This window comes from Danio rerio, chromosome 12 (assembly GCF_049306965.1).
Source record: "Danio rerio strain Tuebingen ecotype United States chromosome 12, GRCz12tu, whole genome shotgun sequence".
Taxonomy (NCBI): Eukaryota; Metazoa; Chordata; class Actinopteri; order Cypriniformes; family Danionidae; genus Danio; species Danio rerio.
In genome coordinates, this window is record NC_133187.1 from 7390330 (window position 1) to 7415372 (window position 25043).

At 35.2% G+C, this 25043-nt stretch overlaps 1 protein-coding gene across 49 annotated transcripts in view; it reads right to left on the reverse strand.

Moving 5' to 3' along the window:
• pcdh15b (protocadherin-related 15b) overlaps positions 1 to 25043 on the reverse strand; it is a 506664-nt gene that overhangs the window by 305136 nt on the left and 176485 nt on the right. For 28 of the 49 annotated variants that reach the window (XR_012387602.1, XR_012387597.1, XR_012387592.1 and 25 more), the window contains one exon: positions 9667 to 9732. Coding sequence is in view for 22 of the 49 variants with exons in the window: in XM_073917607.1 (XP_073773708.1) it covers positions 9667 to 9732 (66 nt within the window). In the remaining 27 variants the exon portion in view is untranslated. 49 annotated transcript variants of the gene reach the window in all.

Below are 25043 nucleotides of genomic sequence, written 5' to 3' on the forward strand. Positions count from 1 at the left end.
TTAAAGTGTTTCTTTTAAGCTCTATGTAGTCTAGCTTGCTGTATTTAATTTTGGTGGTTCCTGCACGTCTGTAATCACAGGAAAAATATCTTTACCATAATTTATGCAAATGTTATTGTATTCCAGCTGATGAGAGGTGCTATACAAGCCACAGGGACTGATCATTGTTTTCATATTTCACTATTCTTTTGTTTGATCAAACATAATTCACTGTGTTTGGCCCACGTCAGACTTATAAAAGGATTACTTATGCACATCACCTCAAAAACAGAGGAGAATGGCCCTGAAGCGCACAGCATAAGGTAAGAGATGACTGCTGTCTGTGCTATCTGGGGCTGCTTATTGATCATAAATGTGTTGTTTTTACTTCTGCGCCATAAAAACACCGCAATAATAATAATAATAATAATAATAATAATAATAATAATAATAATAATTCATTAAGTTATGAATAAAGTACATTCAGGAGGTTGTTATTGCAGAATATAGCCTGACACTGTTGTTTTCTCACTTATTGCATGGCTACTTGTTACAAAACATAAAAATTAGACAAAAGACATTGTACTGAGCCATACTAGTTTATTAATTATTGAAATAAACGCAAAGCTGGCAAAAATGAAAACAGCTGACGGAGTATACACTAACCAAACAGTCAAAAGCTGTGGCATGACAAACAGATATGAATGTAGATGTATATGGATTTTAACAAATCGCAATCCAAATCTTGCTGTATTTTTGTTACCAATGTAAAATGCATAACTGTTGTAAATAACTGAATGACTTCATTCTGTGAAACAACAATCCTGTATGAACTTTATCCTGCTTATTACATGGCTACTTGCCACAAAACAAACCTTGACAAAACATTGTTCTGAGTCAAAATTGTTTTTAATTTTTCATTTTTTTATTAAATGCAAAACTGACAGAAATGAAAATGGCTGAATGGAACATACACTAACCTACATATCATTCAGTCACAAGAAGGCACCAAACAGTCAAAAAGAGCATATAAATATGCATGTAAATGTATTTATTGATGGTTAAGATGATTTTGAAGTAGATTATACTGTGTTGTTGTTTTTTGTTATCTGGGAATAATGAACAGACTCAATCAGACTCAAGTATTCAAGAGAGCCATATATAATACATTTATATAGCACATTTCTGAGCACTCAAAGCAGCTTACTGATTTGGGGGAATCTACGTTTGAGAAACATGAAGTGAGTTTCTGCATTGGTTGGATGATAGATTAACTCTCAAAAACGAATGATATGAGTTGTTTAAGTGGTGACCAAGCTACAAATGGTTTAGCTTACTAATAAATTCATTCATTCATTTTCTTTTCGGCTTAGTCTCTTTATTAATCCAAGGTCGCCACAGAGGAATGAACTGCTAACTTATCCAGCACATGTTTTACGCAGCGGATGCTGCGTAACATCTGGGAAACATCTTTACTTTCAAATGTAAAAAAAAAAAATATAAATTCAATGCTTGGAAAAATATCACTCCATTTGAGTGGTAATGGGTGTGTTATTGCATTGATCAGATGTTAGATTTATTGACTGGTGGGTCAGTGGGTGACTGAGCCAAACCTAGTTTATCTTAACATTGAGTGTCCAAAATAGTTTGGATTAGATTGATGAGTGATTATTGATACGTTTGAGCGATGCTTGCATGGTTAGTGAAAAGATTGAACTGTCAAACCTTAAATGAAAATGGCGACGCAATGGGTAACCAAGCTAAACCTGGTTTAGTTTAACATTGGGTTGTCCACAACAGTGGAGGACACAAAGGTTGGAAAGCTTGTATTGGTGGGTAATTTTAGCCATGTTTGAGTGACAGTTGGGTGGAAGGACTATTGATCTAGGTAAGATAGACTAGAACAAGTGTGGGATTTCAGTGTCAAGGTAGAGGTGGATTTGTTGGAGGCTTTCGAGGACTCTTGAGAACAAACTGACCTGTTGTCTGGCTGTAAGGATGAGGGGTGGAAGGGCATCCATTTATATCATGACATTCGACATGCATCTAATCAGATCATCATCTTTATCTGACCGTCTTCTCCTCTGGCTCTTGTTAAATGTCCAGCATGCTCTCTGATCATCCTCTCTGTGTCCAATTAGAGTCACAAAACTGACCCTTGCTTCATGATTAGATTTGCTCATACTTGAGCCATCTCTGTCAATTGATAGGTTGCTTTTGATCTGAGCTATTTTTTTTGTCCTCATTTAGATTTTCTGTCTTGGAAAAAGTGTTTAAATGTTGAACAGTATAACCTCAGAAATGAAGGTATATAAAAGATGACTAGTGTTGCACTTAAAAAAAAAGTGTTTGCTGTTTGTTTAGATTACTTTTATAAAACAAGCCTAATGTTCTTTTTAGGTCAACCTAATTTCTTTATGTTCACTCCACTTAAATTTGTAAAAACTAGCAAGTTACCTTAATTCCTTCATGGTGTCTCACAAATCAATTGTATGGAACCCATATTTGTTGAAACAATTCTTAATTTCTTTTTGACAACTTAATTGTATTATGTTTAATCCACCTAAATTTGTAGAAGAAATAAGTTAAGTTTTTTGTTGGGACAACATGAATGAATTTTGTGGAACCCAGGATTGTTTTATAGTGTTCAAAAGCTATTACTGGGCTTGCAAAAGGTACATTTCTGTAAAGGAAACATAGCACTCAAAGAGTTAATAATAAAACCTTAAGGCGTAATACAGAAAGTGGACCAAAGCGCACATGTGATGCTTGTATTTGCACCAGCTATGTCCACAACTTCAAGCATTGGGTTAAATTAGGCTTTGCAGTCTCTATGTTCAGTCCTTTACTTCCACATTTGTTAAGCTGAGTGAACGGAACCAACTCTATGACATTAGACACAGCGACATTCCAAGATGGCGGGCCCCTAGGTCTAAAAGCTATGGTAAAAGATGCCGATGTCTTCTAAATGCTTACACAATCGAGTTTAATATATTTTCATTTCCCCTTTAAAAGTTAAAATTATTTTCCCAGAGATGGGTTGCGGCTGGAAGGGCATCCGCTGCGTAAAAAAAAAAGGGTGGACTGAGAGCAGAATTTGCTTATACAGTATAATCTTATCTAATAATATAATTATATCAGTATAAGTCATATAATGATTTGTTCATTTTGCAGATTAAAGCAGCTGCTGGAATAAATAATTGTATGAACAAAAAGCCAAAGTCACAAACATATGTAATAATTGAATGTCGAAAGTTGTATCTGTTTATTTTACTTGCATTTATCTAATCTGGCTGTTAGTTGTTTTTTTTTAATTAACTAACAGTTTTAGATGCTTTTTAATGCAGAGAGCTTGCTGTAATAAAATAAATCCATGCTGATCCTGAAAGTTCACTTTTATTATTGAAGTTTATCTTTTAAAATGTTCAGAAAAAAGCATCATTCACAAACATGAAACATTTAGAATTAAACGTTTTAACTTTTTATACATATATAATTAGGCATACAAGAAAAGAACTCAGTGCTTGATGGTCTGTTGATGAAACCCAGCCACTAATTAGACTTATTCATTCGATTCATTATTTAAATTCATTCATTCCATTCACTGATTGGATTCATTAATTAATTCATTAGATTAATTGATTTGATTCATTCATTCAATTGATTGCTTCTTCAGGGATTCATTCATTTATTCATTCATTGATTCATTTAGTTATTTATTTATTGATTCATTGATTGATTTATATATTTTTTCATTAATGTATTGATTTTTTATTTTGTTCATTAACCAACTGATTGATTGATTGATTGATTGATTGATTGATTAATTGATCTGTTGGTTGGTTGGTTGGTTCAATCATTAAATGGTTGGTTGGTGCATTGTTTATTCTTTGGTTCATTCATTTATTTGATTCATTCACTTATTCATTCATTCGATTTATGGATTGGATTCATTAATTCCACTCACTGACCAGACACTCATTCTATTCATTGATTGGATTTATTCATTTTTTTCATTGGATACATTGACTGGATTCATTGATTCCTTCAGTGATTCATTCATTGATTTGTTATATATATATATAAATATATATATATATATATATATATATTTTTTTTTTTGTATCAATATATTAATTCATTGATTAATTTATTCATTGATTCAATTGCTTGTTTGTTTGCTGACTGAATAACTGCTCCTGTTAATGCATGATTGGTCAGGAGGAGTTAAGATTATTTATCTTTCTTCTACTTTCAGCTGGTCTATTGCAGTCTATTTTAGCTCCTCAAAATAGCAGGGCTCCAACAATGCGCCTTAACACACTTCTTTTCTAGACCAGAACACCCATGAGACCACAAAATAGCACAAAATAGATTTGATATTTAAACAACTTGGCGGAAAAAGGGTAAATTAGGGTTGCGCTTGTATGAAAATATCAACACATTACGGCAAACACACCAAAAACACAGCCTTATTGCACTGGATGTATGAAAGGGACTTTAGCCTCGTTTCTGGTTGAAAATTTCTTAAAATCAAGAAGCATTTTTAGACCAGTAAAAAAAAAAAAAAAAAAAAAAGATTGTAGTGTCTTCACAAAACAAAAATAAATGCTGTTATTTTTCCTTAAATAAAGCTAAATAATCTGTCACTGGGGATGTAAAAGAATCTTATTTCAAGGCAAAACATAATATTATTTTAAAATCATATTTAGATGGTTGGATGCCATAATAAGTAAGCATGTATTGTAATATTGTAATAAAGTTAATTACAATAAAAAGTCCAAAAGACAGACAAAAGGTTTCATCTTATTTGAACAAATATTTCACATCTGAAACCTGTATCATGTAACATCTGTAATTACAGTTTGAGTTTTTCAAAGTTGACACACTTTTAGCCATGATCCTTTTAGTAATGATCCTTTGTGTGTTACTGTGTGATACTGTGTAAATCTCAGAGAAGGAAGATGAAATAAGTGGAAAATGGAGGAAATCAGCATATTATCTGTAATTTGTGGACAAATGCACTGCATACATTGAGGATAACACCTTTGTATGAATGATTATGCTTTACCCTAATAACTGCACAAAGATTCACAACTGTACGAGAGACATTTCGAGGGTAAACTACAAAAGATGAGATTATCACAAATCCTGCCAAAGTACCGAAGCTCTAACATAAGCCTAAAGCCATTTCCTTTCATTTGACCAAGCAAACACCTCTCCAACTTGTGAACAATAAGCTCAACTATTTTACTGATGAAATGGTATTAAAGGACAAACTGAGAGAAAAGTTTCCACATACTAAAATCAAACTATACAGTGAGATAATCTTTAAAAACACACACACACACACCATCACATTTAAATCACATTCTATGCAAATACATGAATGCAAAAAGGTCAAACCAATCAGTAATGTCAATTTGAATCCCTAAATATTAATACAGAAAAGCTTTTGCAATGTAGTCAGTTCAAAATTTTTGGCTGGGTAATTCAAAAGAACCCTTTGGAGAACTTTTCAACCACTTTTCCAGCACTTTACAACTGTGGTAAATTATATATTTACATCAATATATGTACTCATCATATAGTACAGTATAGTACAGCTTTAATTTAAGGTAATGTAGTAACTCATGTTTCATGTATTTACTATAGAAACTATGACGAATTATGGATAATTACATCAATATATGTACTCATCATATAGTACAGTATAGTACAGCTTTAATTTAAGGTAATGTAGTAACTCATGTTTCATGTATTTACTATAGAAACTATGACAAATTATGGATAATTACATGCAACTAAAGCTAAACCTAACCAATATATTCTAGCCCCAACCATATAGTAAGTATATGTAAATAATTAATATTACTCCGTAGTTAAATAAACAGTTAAACTGTCACCTTAAAATAAAGTGTAACTGTATTAGTATAGATATACACATGTAGTATGAACACATGCAGTTTTGCTTTGGAGTGGCCTAGACAAAGTCCTGTCCTGAATCCAATTGAGATGCCGTGACATGACCTTAAAAAGGTGGTTCATGCTCAAAAGCCCTCAGCATGTGGCAGAATTGCAACGATTCTACAAAGATGTATGGGTGAAAACTCCTCCACAGCGCAATAATGGACTCATTAAAAGTTATCAAAAACGCTTGATTGCAGATGTTATGTTAGGGGGCAGTTATTAGTTTTAGGGGCAAACACTTTTAACACAGGGTTTTGGATTTTACTTTCTCTAAATAAAACCATTTCAAAAGTGCATGATGTGTTTACTTGTGTTATCTTTGACTAATTTACATTTGTTGGATGATCTGAAACATTTAATTAAAATAAACATGCAAAAAAACACACACAGTATTATAGGAGCATCACGACTGCATTTTCAAGAGGTTTCAAGCACAGTATTCAAAAACTAAGCACTTTTCAAACCTTGAAAACACAATTAAAATTTAAGAGTTTTGAAGGATTTCCAGCACCTGTAAGAACCCTGAGCTTCACACTGAACAAAAGCTTCTTCAAATATAAATCTGTATTCCCAGAAGTATTTCCTTTTTATTGTTTTTTTTGGTGACTAGGAGGTCAGCAGAAGTGTTGAGCCTTGATCACACCTGTAAGCTGTTCCAATTACGTTCAAAAGCAAAACCAGCTGTCGACTTTCTCCTTATAGCATCTGGGTATTCGAGCATACGTTTGAGTGAAAAGAAGATGGAAGACAGGATGAAGAGACAGTACTTGAAAAGGCCCATCAATGTATAAATGTACTGTAAACCATCTGTGCATCTGCCATGGGAGGTCTAAGGTAAGTGTGAAGAACAAAACATTGCTTTCATCAGTGTAACACACAGACCGTTCTGTCCAAAAAGGTTCTCCAATGAATTGGAGCAAATCTGTTCACATCCGTCAATGTCAATTAGAGAACTCTGGAAGGAAATCACTCAGGTGAGCCATGCCTGTTTTTAATGCTCTACTTCAATCTGCCTCTTATTAACTAGCCACCAATGGTCCAGTTTAACAAGTCACTAGACATTATGTTGACTGCATGTAATGACTGTTGTTGACATGTAACTGCAAAGTTAAGAGTTTTATCTGACTGCTAGGAAGGAGTTAAAATTAAAGGAATAGTTCACTCCAAAAATTTAAAACTGTATCATTTATTAACTCAAGCATTTATTTGTTCCAAACCAGTTTTACTTTACTTCTGTTAAACACAAAGGAGCATATATTGAAGAATGTTAAAAAAACAGCCAATAACTTTAAGAATATTTTTCTATTCCTACTGTAGATGTCATTGGCTCAAACATTCTTTGGAATATCTTGTTTTGGTTTTGAAAGATGGAAAAAACGAATGAATGAAACCATTTGGCTAAGTACATTGTAAGGAAATATTGATTTTTGGGTGAACTATCCCTTTAAGGTGGGGGTCTCATTATGCCCGCCTGCGGGCCATTTACAGCCCGCCCTCCTCCTACCTCTGGCCTGCAACTGATGTAAAAAATATTACGATATTTGGGCTGTCTAAACATATATTTTTAAACCACTATTACTGTTGTGAAGTCTCGTCTAGCCACTTGTGGTTTTGACCCACCACCTAGTCAACATTTAAAGTACTGCATTCAGTCCATAGTGCTAATCAATATCTAAGTTTTCTATATTCAATTTATTATACATCATATTTGTTCTTATGTTATATAACTATTTTTTGTTTATCCGTTTTTTTTTTTTTTATATATATATTTTAATTATTTTGTCTGGTATTGTATTCCATAATCTATTTCTAAATGATAATATTTTCTCTCTCTTTTTTTAAAGGTCACAAACAGTTGTATAAACATTTCTACAGCATATTGTCCTGTGTATGTGTGACAAACAAATTGAACATGAATTAGATTCTACACACATTCATTGCTGTACTTACTGTAAGGACATTGTGTGAAAATAAGTAGTGACAAATAAATTTGCTAATTAAATGTAAAATATTGATTCAATTTTAAAGTACAGTACAGATCTCACATCAAAAACCCATCAACAAGGGCCAACAAGGACTTGCTTAGCCAAATCTGGGGTTTTCAAACCCTCTGACAAGTTCACATTTGATTGGACTGGAAGTGACGATTGAAGTGATTTTGGGAAAACCAATACAGGGTCCAGTATGGAGGCTACTAGAAAATTGTGCTGAATGCATGATTGAAGTCCTCTGTAACAACACTACTGTTCGTCACAGATCATGTATCTGAAATGTATCCTCAACCTCACACACATCATGTATCTGAAATATATTCAAGTGAATTGTAATTGAATTCAAATTATACTCTAATATATCTGAATATTCCCACAAAATCAGAAATGGCACCATGCAAATTGCTCTCAGCACTTGAGATACAGTAACAAAAGCACTCAGAACAACAAAAAGGTCAAATGCCACAATAACTGAACCTACACTGTACACAAATCCCTAAATAAGCAGTTTTCCATATTTCCTTATTCATGTTTTTATTCTTATTTATGCTTTTGAGGTGCTTTATGGAAGCTTATTCATTCTTCCGATAACATTTAACCTGAAAATTTGGAAAAAGTGACTTTTATTAACATTTCTAATAGTTTAAAGCAGGAGTGCACAAACTCGGTCCTGGAGGGCCGGTATCCTGCATAGTTCTGCACCAGTTAATCAAGCTCTTTCTAGGTTTCCAGAAGCTTCCAGGCAGGTGTGTTGAAGCAAGTTGCCCGACCCGCCCCATTTTCTATGCGCCGCGCCCATTCTCACTAACAGGCGGTGGGAGAACAAAACCGAAAACCACCCAGCTATACAGAGTTCAGACAGCCTACAAGCTTTCTATATAAACACACACACAGCACCAAACAAGTGACACACACACAGACAGCAAAAAGTTCTCTCTCTCACTCACTCACACACACACACACACACACACACACACACACACACACACACACACACACACACACACACACACACACAAACACAAACACAAACACACACACACACACACACACACACACACACACACACACACACACACACACACACACACACACACACACACACACACACACACACACACAGACACACACACACAAAAGCTAAACACAGCATCACGCTCTCTCATTCACACACATACATGCGCGTGCTCGCTCGCTCGAGAGTCGGGAGTGATATTGTTAGACCCCCGCTCCCATCCAAAATTAAACCAGTTACAGACCGCTCCCGCATTTTATTCGGAAATGTATTCCCGCGCCACAAGAAATCTGGTTGGGTCCCAAGGGAATGCAGACCTCTAGCTCAAACCAGCAACCTTCTTGCTGTGAGGGTAGTGTGCTACCCACTGCGCCACCTCGTCACCCCCATTTCTTATATATTATTTTAAATTATAATCTATTATATTATATTCAAACTACTAAAATGTCAATAAATGTCACTTTGCTTAACTGCAGAGTTGCATTTTCAACACCAAAAGTTGACAGAGCAAAGATCAAGGTCCCATAATGCAATGAAACACTAATTAGGGAAACTGTTAATTATTTTTCTTTTACAGTGTAGGTAACGATCCAGAAATTAATCAAAAATATGCAGACTTGAATTCTATGATTAAACAAAAGATCTGTTCAGAATTCTGTCCTCAATCTTTCACCGTCCTTGAGTTTAATTGAATCAAATTCGTAGACTTACCATTAGGGCTCTGCTCATCGATGGCTACGATGGTGGCAGGCGGGCCTGTTCTGGAAAGCTTGCACTCTGAAAAGCAAGGACACGGCGTAAACGGAAGAAAAAAAGGAACAGAAAAAAAAGTGACATCAGAATTTCATCAAGTCTAGACCACGACGTAACTCATACTAAACAAGACATTTCAATTTCAGCTCACATTAAGTCGCACAACCTGCACATAAAAAAAAAGGATCTACGAGTCTTGTAACCTATCCACTAGCGGGACCTTGGGCCCACAAGTCAAAGATAGATTTATAAAAATGACTTCTTTATGTGTATGGAGAGAGCTGTTAGCACTGGGGTGGCGAAGGGTTAATGGAGTTGTGCTCTCATGCCCGATGTGAAAACAAAAGAGGAACAGGAAGATAAGATACATCGTCTTACCCTCATACTGCCAGTCTGGAGTCACAGATAGTGTCATCGGCAGAGAGCGGGAGAACGATGAAGGGACAGAAAGGTGGGGAGAGAGAGGGACAGATAGAGAGAGAAGAAAAAAAAAGAAGCACAAAATCAAATTTTGCTCCGATGTCTGAGAGAAGGAAATAAGCATAGAGAAAGAAACATATACATGGCAGACAAACAGTGCTACAGTAGATGTGTTTCTACTTTATTCAGATGCTAAATTAATGTATGCACAAACTGAAATTTGGCATAAAAAGATGTGCGGATATAGTACCGTTTCAAAGAGTCAAAGAGAACAAAATTGTCACTTCCTGATAAACTGGTGCTAAATATCAAAAAGGAAAATGGAGTTTGATGCGGTAGGAGAAGACCCTGTGATAGAGCCCTGCACGGGCCTTAAATCTAAGCCCTAGCATGGCCCTGGCTCGAGACACACAGGCTGTAGCCCTGCTCTTATCCAACAGCTTACCAAAATTTTAAACATAAGTTTGATCCGGTCAACTACAGCCCACTTGGAGCTAAACTCCCACCCACTTGAGGCTGACCAGCTCATTTGGAGCTGACTTCAACATACGATTATGCTCTTCTCAATTTGTAGGAATTCACGTATGATTTCAATTGTATGAGAGACGTGAACAATAAATCCCACCCCAAAACCTACCCCTCATTGTGGGAGGAGAAAAATGTATGAATTAATACAAATTAATGCAAATTAGCTACTAAATCCAAAGAGATAGCTTTGATTAATAAGATGATGAACAAAAATATTGATATCAGAGAGTGATTGAAATAACAAAAAGATTTGCAAGAACTTATTTTATTTCGAAATATTACCTGTGTAGCAGTTAGATAATGTTACTATTATTTTTCCTGATTTATTTGTTTTTTTGCATTGTTTGGCATGTTAAAATCAGTATGTTGAAATGTTGTAATATTGCTTCCGACCTCCGGGTGCGCTAGGTTGATTGCACCTTTATAAAAGAGCCACTTACCAAAGAGTAAGGATGAGTGTTTGGTAGAGTGTACAACACTGCTGCGTCTCAATCCACATATTTATACTACACCCTAAAAGTATGTACTTTTTTGTGAAGGAAAAGTTTATAATTCCAAGTGTGCAACAGAAGAGTATGCAAGCTTTGGGGCATGCTACATCCCTCTGTCAATAATCCAAACACCATTCACATTTCTGTTGTATTTAATGTTTTGATGTCCAAACGCGTATTTATGTAAGTTCAGTATTGTTGTTGCAGATGAAATATAACACAGATAATGAGATTGAAATATTTTCCAGTGGGCTAGATATTGACTAACAGTCATTCAAAAATCTTTACCGAAGCCTCTCTACTTGACTTTTGGTCTCTCGCGTCCTTCATGTTTGTTGTTTATTTACACTTTTTACATGCGTTTGTAGTTCTAATCGCATTCACATCCAACGTGCAATGTACTGTGGACAATATCAGCAGTTAGAGCATGGACAGTTCTACACTTAATTTTTTTTTTTTACTGGTAATAGCAAACCATCCAGGAACCTCTGGCATACTCTTTTTAACACACTATGGTTTGGGACAAACTAATTATATTTTCAAATCCTAATTAGGATATTATGCAGATTGGGACGCAGCACACATGCAACACTTTCGCTACCGGCCTTTGCATTCAGTCCACAGTTGAGAACTGTTGCAGTTATTGCCCGATTGTAAGTGTATGTGACTTTATTTTATGTGTTGTAAGCAGTTATTTATTCATTTTTGTTTGCTTGTTTTAGAAAGGACTATATTTTGCTATCCTAACGCATCTGTTGGCTTGCTTTTTTTCACTGGGAGATACTAAGCTTATCCAACTTCTCGGGGAGCAACTTCATCTCACACAACAGGACAATGGGACGTCTTTCCTATATGCAACAACGGTCGCTTTCTTAACAAGTGACTGAACCACAAAAAGAAATTGGATAGATCTCAAGTGCTCGTAATGATAAGTTGTCACTGACTTCATTCAGAAAGACTATTTAGATTCTGACTTTGGATTGCCTTGGTTTTTTTTTTATTATTATTTTTTTTTTATAAAACAACACATGTGGGTAAAATAAAGAGAATTTCAATTGCTATATTTGTTTCAAGAGTGTTTATTCAGTCAGCCAAATTTCTGTAGAACTCCCCTCAGAGTAATACCAATTCAATGAGAAGAGGTGTTGCACCTTCTTTAAACAAAGAAATTGCAAGGAAACATCTACAGTAGGTCTTTATATTCCAAAAAAATATAATTATTTACAATTTGAATTAAAATTTAGAATTTAATCACAGGGGAAAACTCCCACACTACAAACAACTTACTTTCTCCCTAGCATGAACTCCTCCGAACCACTCGCCTGGTGTTTGATACTTAAAATTAAAAAGAAGCATTTACAGTTTGATATCGATGTGGCTGCTGATATATTCATCACTAATCAATTGTGGGCAAAAAAATGTTAGCTACTTGTTAACTAGTTTAAGTGTCTGATGTCCTTAGAGTGTGTATGTGGATTTTCAGCACAAAATACACCACAAATAATGTTTTAAGACTCCTTGAATCTGACCCTTTAAGGCTTTAATCCTAATTACACCAATTTGGTGACTGTCGCTTTAAATTTAAATGAGATTGTGCTTTTTTCAAAAGAGGGCGGAGCTACAAATGCCTGTGTCGGCATAGCAGCAGACTCAAAAATAAGACTAACATCCTATGCTAATAGGGATGAAATCATCAGCAATGGGCGGGGCTTTCCCCTCTGATGACATATACAGAAGGAGAATGACAATCAAAGTGTTTCTGCAGATGATTATAAATAATAAAATTAATACAGTTTTACCATTATAAGCTGGTTATATACACACACACAGTTCCCATCCGAATGTTTAAATGCCTTATAAAAGTGATTTTTGCATAATAGGTCACCTTTAAAATAAAGTTTTACCAAAATGTAAAAGCAAGAAATACAAATCAGAGTCTCTTCTCTTTAGCAAAGGATAAAAATCATTTAATTAGAAACAGGACTAGATATTTACACTTTATTTTGATATTGGCGACACACTGGCTCTCATCTCAGATGGTGTGCATGATAGAACACACTTTTGACAGGGATCTCCAAAAAGAAGTAAATAGCAAGCCTAAAATGGTGTGTATCAACATCAGACGTGTATTTCGCTTGTGCACTCTATTTTGCCCCAGCATTGCAGGGACCGACTATCCCATCTCGTGATTTACAGTGGCAAGCAATGAGACAGTGCTACGCTGCAGTCCTTGAGTGACTGATTTGATTAACATGCTCCTTCACGGTAGGCAAGACGAGATCTACGGCTGCTGTTGCTTGCTGTTGCTAGTGGGTTGGAATATGGTCTCGACCCGTTGGCTTTTCTCCTCCTGCTTGCCTTTTTTCCGACAATTAATGACAAGTTATGAGAAGAGGACAGCAGCAAATAAATCATACCAAATGGACACCATGAATTCTGCAACACACATCGCTGATTATGAACAAAATGGGGGTTTTATTTAACGGGCAGTACACAGAGCTCCATTTACAAAGAAGGACGGGCAGGAAATTAACTGTCCTATTAGGCAAAGGTTAATAGAGTGAAGAGCCAATGAAGGTCTGCTTTGTTGTGAAAAGTGTTGGGGGTAACACAATACAATCTGATTACAAGGCTCAAAATTGCGACCATTTTGGGTCACACATGTGCCTGAAATTTTACCTATACGACGATTAAAACATATTTGAAAGCATTTGTGTGACTGCAAAAAGATTTTGCCATGTGACCAGTTTTCACTGCAAAATGTTCACTGCATGCGCGTATTTAGAAGACTGCATACAGGCTGCGTCTTTGCACCAAACAAAGCCAAACGCAGCGCTCAGAAATGGTTTAAAACAGTAACATTTCAACTTGCTGCAGTAAACAAACCCTGCAATGCTTGCCCCGCCTTCAAGTGCTTCTTATTGGCCCACTGCTCTAAAACAGAATGGGAATGGATTGGTTAATATCAGCTGTTAATCACTCAGTTCAGATGACGGGAAGCTACAGCTGCGAAAATGGAAAGTTCTGGATACAAAAGAATGAAAACAACACAGGGATTTTGTTTTAGAAATTACCTAAAGTTACAGATAATGACACATCTAATTAGTGACCGTGTGGTAAATGTTAATCCACCATTTACATTTTTTGAAGATTGGATAAAAGACATCCGGTGGGTTAAATTCTGCTATTAAAATGACTAAAGCCATCCACCGCAAAGCCCTTTATATAAATAATGATAATAAATACAGATCACTTGTATTTGATTAAATACTGTCGCTTTAAGAGCTGCATGGTTACATGGTTATGGTTACACTTGCCTTTTACCTCTGTATGTTCATTCATTGCACTACAAATGAGGGTTTATGTGAATAATCAGTAAGTGCAGCATTTTGACACATTTTTGAATATACTTGACCACTTACCAAGCAGCCACAGGACGTCAACATGACGTCAGATTGACGTTGTACCCTAACATTGTTAGGACATTGCAATTATTTTGGAAATAAACATCAATTTCCAACATCCAACCTAAAATCAACCAAATATTAACGTCTAATGATGTTACAGCTTCACGTTGTGTGGACATTACCACAATGGCGTCTATCAGATGTTGTATTTTGGTTGCCATACCTGATGTATAAATGTCAGTATTTGACATCAATATGTTGTTGGTTTAGAATGTTGGCTCGACATTGGATTTTGGTCACTTTCCAACACAAAATCAACCAAGTCAAAATCAACCACTTTCCAACCTAAAATCAACCAAATGGCAACAACATTTTACGTCGTTGTTGGACGTCAAAATAATGTTGTCCTTAGACACTGGCTACACATTGAATTTTGGTCACCTGACGTCATGACCAAAATCTAACCTATTATTATCGCCTTAAGACGTTGTTTGCCTTCTAGGTATAATGTGGTTACTATTTGCAGTTTACTTGCCTTTTAACTCTTTATGTTCTGTTTTGCATAGCAAACAAGAGTTTATGGGGAACCTGGAGCAGGTTTGTGGTGAGAACAATATCCAAACTAAAACAGAACTAACTGCAAAAAAGTACTGCACCTTTTTTCCCGTTTTATGAAAAATATGTCGACAATGCTTTACCAACCATTTTTAATCAGAGAGAGAGAGAGAGGGAAAACATTTCCTGATGAAATGTTGGTAATATTTACAGAAGATGATCATGTCGCAGTTTAGCTAAATTGACTCTTGCCTCCTCCTGAAGTGACTTCAGATGCAATGCATTAAATCACTGTTTTAGCCGCGCTTCATTCTCAAAATGTACAGTTTGTCTGAAGTGATGCATGTAAACTATATAGTATACTATGACCAGGGATACAATCAGCCAGCGCAGTCGACTCTCCATAGTAAAAAGTGACATTGTGTCGGCCGTTTTCTTCACTTTCTTCAACGGGAGTTCCATTAGCATTTTCCTGCAAGTGAATTTTGACCAATCGAAAAGCAGTTTAGGAAATCCGTTCAATAACGTCTGGCCAATAAGTGATGTGGATTTTTTCACATGACTTTATCGTGTTTCTTTTCAACTTGTTCGGACCACAGCAATCAGCGACTACGTTTACATGGACGTCAGTAATCAAATTATTTGCCCTAATCTATTTAAGGCAATAAAAAGATTAAGGGTTTTACATTAGTTGTTTTTTGAATGTTCCCTTTCATGATGCTGTTTTACATGTTATAGCGCATGATTGATTACCGTCATTGTATCACCGCACTATCCGCATTTCCTTAGGAGTTTTAAGTAATTTTTTTCAGTTTGGCACTTTCACTTTCATTTGGGAACATTTCATGCACGCCCTCCGTGACAAACGAGAACTGCTGGAAAAGTTATGTTTTAATGGAAGTTCATACCGCATGCTGAATGGAATAATAATAAAAAAAAAAAAACGATGCAGGTGTTTGTGATCTGCACTGACTCGGTAAGTGCAAAGAGTGTCAAACAACCATGTGTGGACTATCCTGACGCAAATCGCAACGAAAAGTACTACATGACGGTAATAGTTCAATTAAGGTGTTTGCATGTCTGCACTGCACTTCAATAGTGCGACTAGGCATACTCCACACGTCTTAATTCAATTTTTTCTTTAGTTCGATTATCGCCTTAATATGATTAAATTAGTCAAAAAAATATATATAAATAAGAAATATATAAATTTGCTGTTTACATGGTACTCTCTTAATCAGAGTATTTTCTTACTCATTCATTAAGATCGAATTATTAGTGTCCATGTAAACGTACTCAGTGTGGTGTGAAAAAAAACGAAATATTAAAAAAAATATATAGATATTAAAAGATATTTTTGCATTTGTTTGCATATCAAGACACAGCTAAAGCTAAGAGATGATGTTAAATCTTTGTGTTCTGCTCAGGCTTTAAGGCTAAATAAATAAACCGAACAGCAGAAGATTTTTCCATCAACAACTTTTAAATGAATCAAATACATTTTAATAAATGAAACGATGTTCCCTCTTGCAAAAGTTACTGATTTCCATGTAAAATTAAGCTTTTGTAGAGAAACGAATACAGACTGTTGGAGAGGGTGTGGGATGTGATGTAATACTCATTTTATCTCCAGTAACGTTCTTTCATAATCGTTCAAATTGATTAATTTCACAGTTCTAAATCATCTTGAGGTTGATTCACTTTACATATCACGTTTAGTGCAAAAGTATACTTTATTATTACTAAAAGTCCAACTGATGGATTAAAAGTCCAACAGACACAAAAGTAATGCGTTACTTTCCTGAGAAAAGTAACTACTGTACGTAACAGTATTTACTTCTTTTTTAAACTAGTAATGCAAGTTTGTAATGTACTACTTTCAAAAGTATCTTCCCCCAACCCTAGTGATGACAATAGTTTGCATCTGTGCTTGTGTCTCCGAGTCCCGTCTTTGGCCTGCCACTCATGAATTAGGCATTGATAGCATTTGTTGGGCTTTACGTAACGTCAGAAGTGCTGACACATTAAACCGAGGTAGGTCGGGCTCTCCTAGCAACCGCGCCTATGATGGCGAGGCAAGGTTTCAAAAGGAAAGACCAACTATCTTGTGTTCCCATTAAAGTTTCATGGCCATGGGGGCCCTTTTATACGGAGCAAAAGAAAAGCATGACTCAAGCAGAAGGGTAGTTACTACCGTTGATGAACTTGGGATAAATGGTGCTCCGAAAAAGCACCTTAAACCACAAAAAAGGCCAATAAGCTTTTATTTCCTTCGCTTCTTTTAGCCTGAGAGGTGACCTAAATTTCTCTCAACTCCAGCAGAGAGGAAAACTCCACCACAACAAAGTGAAGTTTAGAAACAAAAGTCAAACAGTATTTGAGCATTTTGAAACTTTATAAAACCACTAGGTAAATGAATAATAGCGGTGTAAAAATTTGATTTAAAAGTAAGTTCACGTGGGGTTGCCGTAAAAAGGTGAGCAGATGTCAGTATTTAAAGGGGGATGACCTCCCCCCACCCCCCCCTCCCCCAGCAGGGTGTTTCTACACCTCTAGTTTGAATAAAGTAAGAGAAGTGGAAGAGTCCAGCTTGGTTTAGGTGGGAGTGTCCAACAGCGAAAGAAGGAGGGGTTTGCATGAAAAGGGGAGTTTCATTACAGCCGGAACCCTAAACACAGGCAGGGGAGATGGACGGCATTTACAGTGGATCTGAGAGAAGTGTAAAAATAAAGTGCAGGCTTTCTCTCCACCAAATTTCCCTCAGTCACATTATCTTGTTAATGACAGTGCAGGTCCAGTGTCTTGTCATGTTTAACCTTAACACAAACACACCTGTGAATGCAGGATAAAGTGAAGATGCTCCTGACAAGGTGAATATTGAAGTCTTGCAATGGCAGTTATTATTCCTAACTGTACTGGTTAAAATAAATATAAATTAATTAAATCTTAAATGTCTCTGTTGTTATCTTAGTATGCTACATCTGTTGTGAAAACATTGGTCTGGCACCCCACCTCACACTGCACTTTGGGTTTAGAGGACTGATGTAACTGTTGTGCAACTGTTTAAAATGACACGGACACAAAGCATTTTCAGTCCATAAAAATGTAGTAATATTACTGCAAACTACTTAGTAACTTCAGTCATTTCACTAATGTTTAAAAAACTGAGAGTACTGTTGACCATACAAGCGAAGTATGCCATCTGGAAAAACGTAAACAACGAACACTGATCACACCCTTACAAAATCCATAGAGACAGGACAATTAACGCGAACTGTAACTGCATCTTTTTTTTTTTTTTTTTTAAAGGAGACGAGTGGCAAATCTGGATTTCACCATTTCCAGATGCAAAAAGCTCCTGGGTAAAAAATGTTCCAAACGTATTTTTGTCGCATGTTAGTAGACCACTTTAATCCACATATGTGGGTCTACACTCAAGCTGTGTTCTCATTGTGGAGAAATGGAAACAAAACCTTTGTTCTGGCACATTTATAAATGCAACACTGACGACTGCGAACAATTCTTCTTCCACTAGTTTTATTAGGGTTCGCAACACATCGTAGCAGCTCTTTGAACACTGTAACAGGTCAATTAGTCTTTGAATCTATATCATGCATATTATTGAAATTGCATCTCATTCACAACAGAGCGCGCTGATTAGTTGAACCAAGTCTTTCTCATGAATTAATGCTGAAAACTCAATGACGTCACGTTGTACTCGCCGGTACAGACATCTAATCTCCACGGTGTCATTTTTAAAACCCGAAGAACAAAATTTGCTCAAAACAACGCAAAAACAACCAATTTTCATTTTAGCGAAATATGTGTGTCATAATGGTGTTTTTAGCAACGTGAAACACATATGTGGCTGTCAACAGCTCAAACAAGATTTGATGTTTTGTGACCCTTTAAAGGTGCAGTATGTAAGTTTGACACCCAGTTGTTAAACAAGGTATCGTACACATGGTCTAAAACACACACAAGCGCAGGTTGCCAGATTGAGGACACCAACAGGAGCAAGCCTGACTAGTCGAAAGGGTGATTTAAGTCGTGTTCTAAATAAAATGGCACACAATAGAAGGAATATTTTCCTATTAAAGGGGGTTTTTGTTCCAACCAACACCTCAGATTAAGATTTTAGAAACTGCTTCTATTTCTTGCAGTTGAACAACAGAAAACTGACAATGATCACCTCAGGTATACCTTATATGCCTTATTCAGTGTTAAATGCTAATAATGGGAGTTTGAATGTCATTTACATGACATTTATTGCCATCCTACTGAAAGCAGCAGCAGATAATTCACCTCAGACTTTAAAATAAACCATTTCAAATTTAACTCAAACTGTGACAGTGCAAGCCAACACATATCAGTGATTCAGCATCTACACTTATTAATGTTAAAGCAGTTTAATATGTATTAAGTAGATTATAAACTTTGCCATTTCGTTAGAGTGCAGTGAGCGCACTATTCTGTGCTTTTAAATGGCTGTATTTAAATTGTCATATTTTGTCTGAAGCAAACAGCCAAATTAATTATCAATGCATATCTCGTCATGTAGCTTGTTGTTAGGACATGAGTAGGGACAGACGGAATCTGCAGATGGTTTTTGCTAAGAATTTTGGTAAAAGTCTGCGGATTTCTGCTAAATTATTTTGGTAGTATCATAACTAAAATCATAATATATGAAATAAAAATTATCTTTTTACCTTTAATTTAATGTTAAAATGCAAATCCAATAAGATTCACTTTCACATTAGCCAATAATATTACTGAAATTAATTAAACTGAATAAATAAAGATTTACATAATTTACTCAAGTAAGAAAAACAGAATTAATGATGGGCTAAATATCTGAGGAAAATCTACAGAAAATCTGTGGAATTCTGTGCGCACAGATTCCGGGTGGGCCTAGACATAAGGTTCCAATATAACCTGCTCACCTGATGTTTACGTTTGAAATATTTATATTATTTGCTAATTAATAACCTCCTCATGTGGAACTTTGAATCTGCGTCTCATTTCGGAATCTGCTACTGTCAGGTCGAATTTTGGTCATGCATACTTTGAGAGCCTTCATGACTGACTGAATAAAATACGCCGTTTTCCACCAACCCGGGGAGCTTAAATATAATTGGCTAAACTGGCATTGGGCGAGTTAAAGGGACCAAAACAAAGACAGACATTCCAGCACGTAGCGCACATTTTCAAAGCAGAATATCTGACTTCAGCATTGTTTTTCAGATATCTGCAAACATATTAATGACATTTTTGTGCTTTAGAAGAGTCACAAACTATATACAGCACCTTTAAGTTTGGGGTAATGCGTTCTTCAATCTACAGGATCAAGTTTCACAGTGAAATCGAGGGTGTAAAAGTAAGACACCAAGGGTCGATCTTACGAATCCCAAAGATAAGATAACACACCTCTGAAAGCTTGGAGAGAAGCCAATGGGAGTAATCACAGAAAAAAAGAAATCAATACTCTGCAACAAGCCAGCACACAGGAAGGAAAAAGATCTCTGAAGAGCCACAAATCCTGAACGTGAACATTAAACAAATAAATAAAATGCTGGCTCCCAACTGAAGGTCAATGTATATTGTTTTGGCAGTGTGCTATTTTAATTATAACACAATCATCATCAATGCCTCGATTGTTCTTTAAAGACTGCCTGAATGCCTGGGGACTGATTAGTACTATCTATCTTTTTTTTTTTCTTAATCAAGGAAAACAGACACAAAATCGCTTTCAGCATCTTACTTAAACACTGCATTTGCCCTCTTTTGCTGTATAAATGTGAGCAATTATTACGTAAACGCATGAATTAAGCCTTTGTGTGGCTTCCATGATGCATCTGAGATCTAACAGGTCCAACAATTACATGTTTAATTAGTCAAGCTGTGATTACAGGGGTCAACTCTTCATTAAAACATCTTATTGATCATGATACATGCTAGGTACATGATTCCCCAAGTGTGCAATGGGCTTAAAGTGATAGTTCAACCAAAGATTTTACTTTACCATAATTCTCACCCTCCGGTCTATAAATATGTTGTTGTTTCTTTCTTTTTTTTTTTTTACAAAATAGAACATATCATGAAGAAGGTAAACACGTTGTCACTGACTACCATAGTATTTGTTGTTCCCTATAATGGTAGTCAATGGCTACAAGCTGGCTTTAAGCTTTCTTCTTAACATATTTTGTTCAACAGTGAAAAGAAAGACATGATTTGAAACCAACAAAGGGTGAGTAAATAGTGAGTATATTCTAATTTCTGGATGAACTATACCATTAATGATGGACTAATGATGATTTAATTTGAAGGATGTTGATCTAAGAGAGTTTATTATGAATCTCTACATAGATTGAATAGATTCATAAATTGAATCTCTTTATATGAAAGATTGCATCAATTAGATTTTCTTTTGTGATTACAAATAAACTGCTGCTATTTTTCATTACGATCCATGCAGATGCATTTGTTGTTAAGTTGATTGAGTGCATAGCCATGTTTAATGTCAATAAAAAGATTTTGCTGCTCAAGAAAAGTGTGTTAAGTAGTTCATGTTGGATCTTATGTTACTATATACACTGTTACAATCCTATGTTTGTCTTGTCTCATCTGTTTTTTTTTTTCTTGTTCCTGTTTTGCTTAGAACACATCCAATTGGCCACTTCCAGCTTGCTTGATCCTGGTTGGCCTACAGTGTTTTAAAAAGCCATGACACCACTTCCTTGGGAGCTATCTTGTTTTTGGTCACTTGCTTGTGTTTGTTGAAATGTTTGATTGTGGTATAGTGCAGAGTTTTTGGATGTGTTAGGACTGAGAATATTGAGATTTGTGAGTACTGTTTGCTTTGTTTGACTTCTGAGAGAATATTGAGATTTGTGAGTACTGTTTGTTTTGTTTGACTTCTGAGATTATATTGAGAATTGTGAGTACTGTTTGTTTTAGTGTTTGCTTTGATTATAATACTTTGTTCCACCGGCTTGTTTGACCTTTGTTGCCTGCTGACATTGATTTTGGATTGCCCTTCAAATATGGTTGCCTATTTTTGTAAATAGATTGTAAATAGTGTATATATTGGGATAGTAAGGAGTTTGACGCCATTTTCTTTGTAAAACCTTTTTGCCTCTGTTTTTGTGTTAGGTAGTTAAGGAAGTGAATTGTACTTTCTTTTCTTTTATTTGTGATCAGGTAAGTTAGAGATTTAATATAAAGGAATTTTTGTTTGTTATTTTGGCCTTGTCAGCTCCCGAATTCAAACCCCAATAAATCTTTGAATTCATTTTTGTCGTCTTGTCTTTCATGTTGTGCACCATCCCTAGACGGTGCGTAACAACACAAACTGCACTTGCTGTATGCTTGTTCAAGTCACTGAAATGCATTTTAAAATGCTTACTGTCGTTTGACTGTCGCTGACTTGAGGAATAACTAAAATAGATTAGATAGTATGGGTTTCAATTATGTAAATTAAGGTATTATGTCAATATTTATGATTTTGAATTTATGGTTATTCTACAGTTTGGATATAAATACATATATATTTTTTAAATATATTTTCTAAATTTAACCTAGAGCTGTATTTCAGCACTGTCAACAGTGGCAGCGGACTGAAAAATAGTGGGTCAAGGAGGGCCACTGTCCTGCAGAGTTCAGCATTCCTAATCAAACACACGTGAGCAACTGAACCCAGGTCTTCATGTTTTGGAATATCATTAGGTTAGATTTTGATTTTAAGCAAAAATAAATAAATAAATCGTGATTCGGATTAACAACTGCAGCTGACCATCTAAACAGCTAAACCTATTGCTAATTCATACTTGTCTCTTTAAAACTAGCATCTGAATCATATAGAGTATTGTATTGTCTGAGTGATGACAAAAACAGAGGATCTCGCTCAAAGATAGAGATTATAAATGGCATGAAACCACATCAGTCTACAGAACTTTACTCTATTGAAAAGTTAACACAAGAATTTTAAGCAAACATTTCAAGAATATTAAACACAGTAATAGAAAAAAAAAGAAAAAAAAAAGAAAGACAGACCATAAGTGTGATTTAATTTTTTTGGAAATGATTTGTTTAACAGTGGTTTAAAATGTCCACCGAGTAAAGAATTGCTTACTTAGACTGTTGAACTGATTACTATACAGTCTCTGTTGCCATCTTGCATCTATAAATAAATTCATTGTTTTTTTGTGTAACTAATGCTGGATAGCAACATAGTTGTTTGGACTTAATTTGTTCTATTAACTGAACTCAAAATCAGGCATGTCAACACAAATAATACATGTATACATGTTTTTTTCAAATATTTCTCAAATAGTGTTAAACAAAATTCACCTTAAAAACATTTTAAGGTCAATACTATTACCTCCTATAACAGTATTTATGTAACTTAAGCAACTAAACTTTTACCAGGTCATTTTCTTCAGAAGCCCCTGGGCACCCAGCATTTTCTAAAAGTGTGCACCTGAAATCTCTAGTATAGGTCTTTTATTATTATAAATAGTATTCATAAAAACCCTGGGACAGTAAAAGGACAGTGCAATGCGAGAATGACATCCGCGTCAACACACTGCAGCACATGGCTGCTTGTCCGGCGGGATGCATCCATCACAGCTAAGGTCAAAGATCTGAACTTCTACCTCCTGAGTGGGATGGATGCCTCCATGGGGAGCCATTCACTACTGTCTGCTGATCGGGCCTGTTTCACGTCTCCTATACATCAATCTGCCCTTGCGCTGAAGTCACAGCGCTCAGCTGGAAATAACTGTGAAGATACGCACACTCAGCAAAAAAACTCCCAATCAATTTAATTTGTTTTGAATCAAAGTTTTGTACGACTGTTCTCCAAAGATTATGTTTGCTGTTTACTGTTATGTATACATACATACATACATACAGTTGAGGGCAGAATTATTAGCCCCTAAATTATTAGCTCCCGTTTATTTTTACCACAATTTCTGTTTAACAATAAACAAGATTTTTGCAACACATTTCTAAACATAATAGTTTTAATAACGCATTTATAATAACTGATTTATTTTATCTTTGCCATGATGACAGTAAATAATATTTGACTAGATAGTTTTCAAGACACTTCTATACAGCTTAAAGTGACATTTTTAAGGTTAACTAGGTTATTTAGGTTAACTAGGCAGGTTAGGGTAATTAGGCAAGGTATTGTATAACAATGGTTAGTTCTATAGAAAGCCGAAAAAATATATAGCTTAAAAGCGACAAATAATTTTGACCTTAAAATGTTTTTATTTTTTATTTTTTTTAAACTGCTTTCATTATAGCCGGAAAAAATATTTATATAAGTATTTTGAACTATGCATAATAAAAAAGTTCAAATAGCATAAGTTACAATGGGTTCATTCACTTTTTTTTAAGTAAAGTCAACAGGTTTACTCACTTTAAGTACATACAAATTTTTTACAGTGTAGCAAGTGAAAATTGCTAGATAAATGTTGAAATTACGAGTTATAATCTGGAAATTATTAAACAAAAGGTTAAAATTATGACATAACCTCTCATAATAGAGTAACTTTCTCATTAAAAAAACATCATATCCAGTAAATCTGACTTAAGTCATGACTTAGTGAGTAATAATTTTGACTTTACAAGTCATAGTTTTGACTAAGTCAATATTTATTTATTTTTTTTTTTCGATTAATTTGAAGTTATTATTTAAAGCCAAAACATTTTATCTTATAATTTTGACAAAGTAAATACTTTTTAGGTCACAATTTCAACTTAAGTCATAATTTAAACTTGTTCTCCTAATTGACAAACTCATTAAAAAAAAATCTTAAGAAAAAAAAAAAGGATACATAAAAATCTGAATCATTAAATATTTTAAAATTAAAATATTCATGTGTCTTTAATTAATCTTCATAAAAACTCATCCTTTCAATTCAAT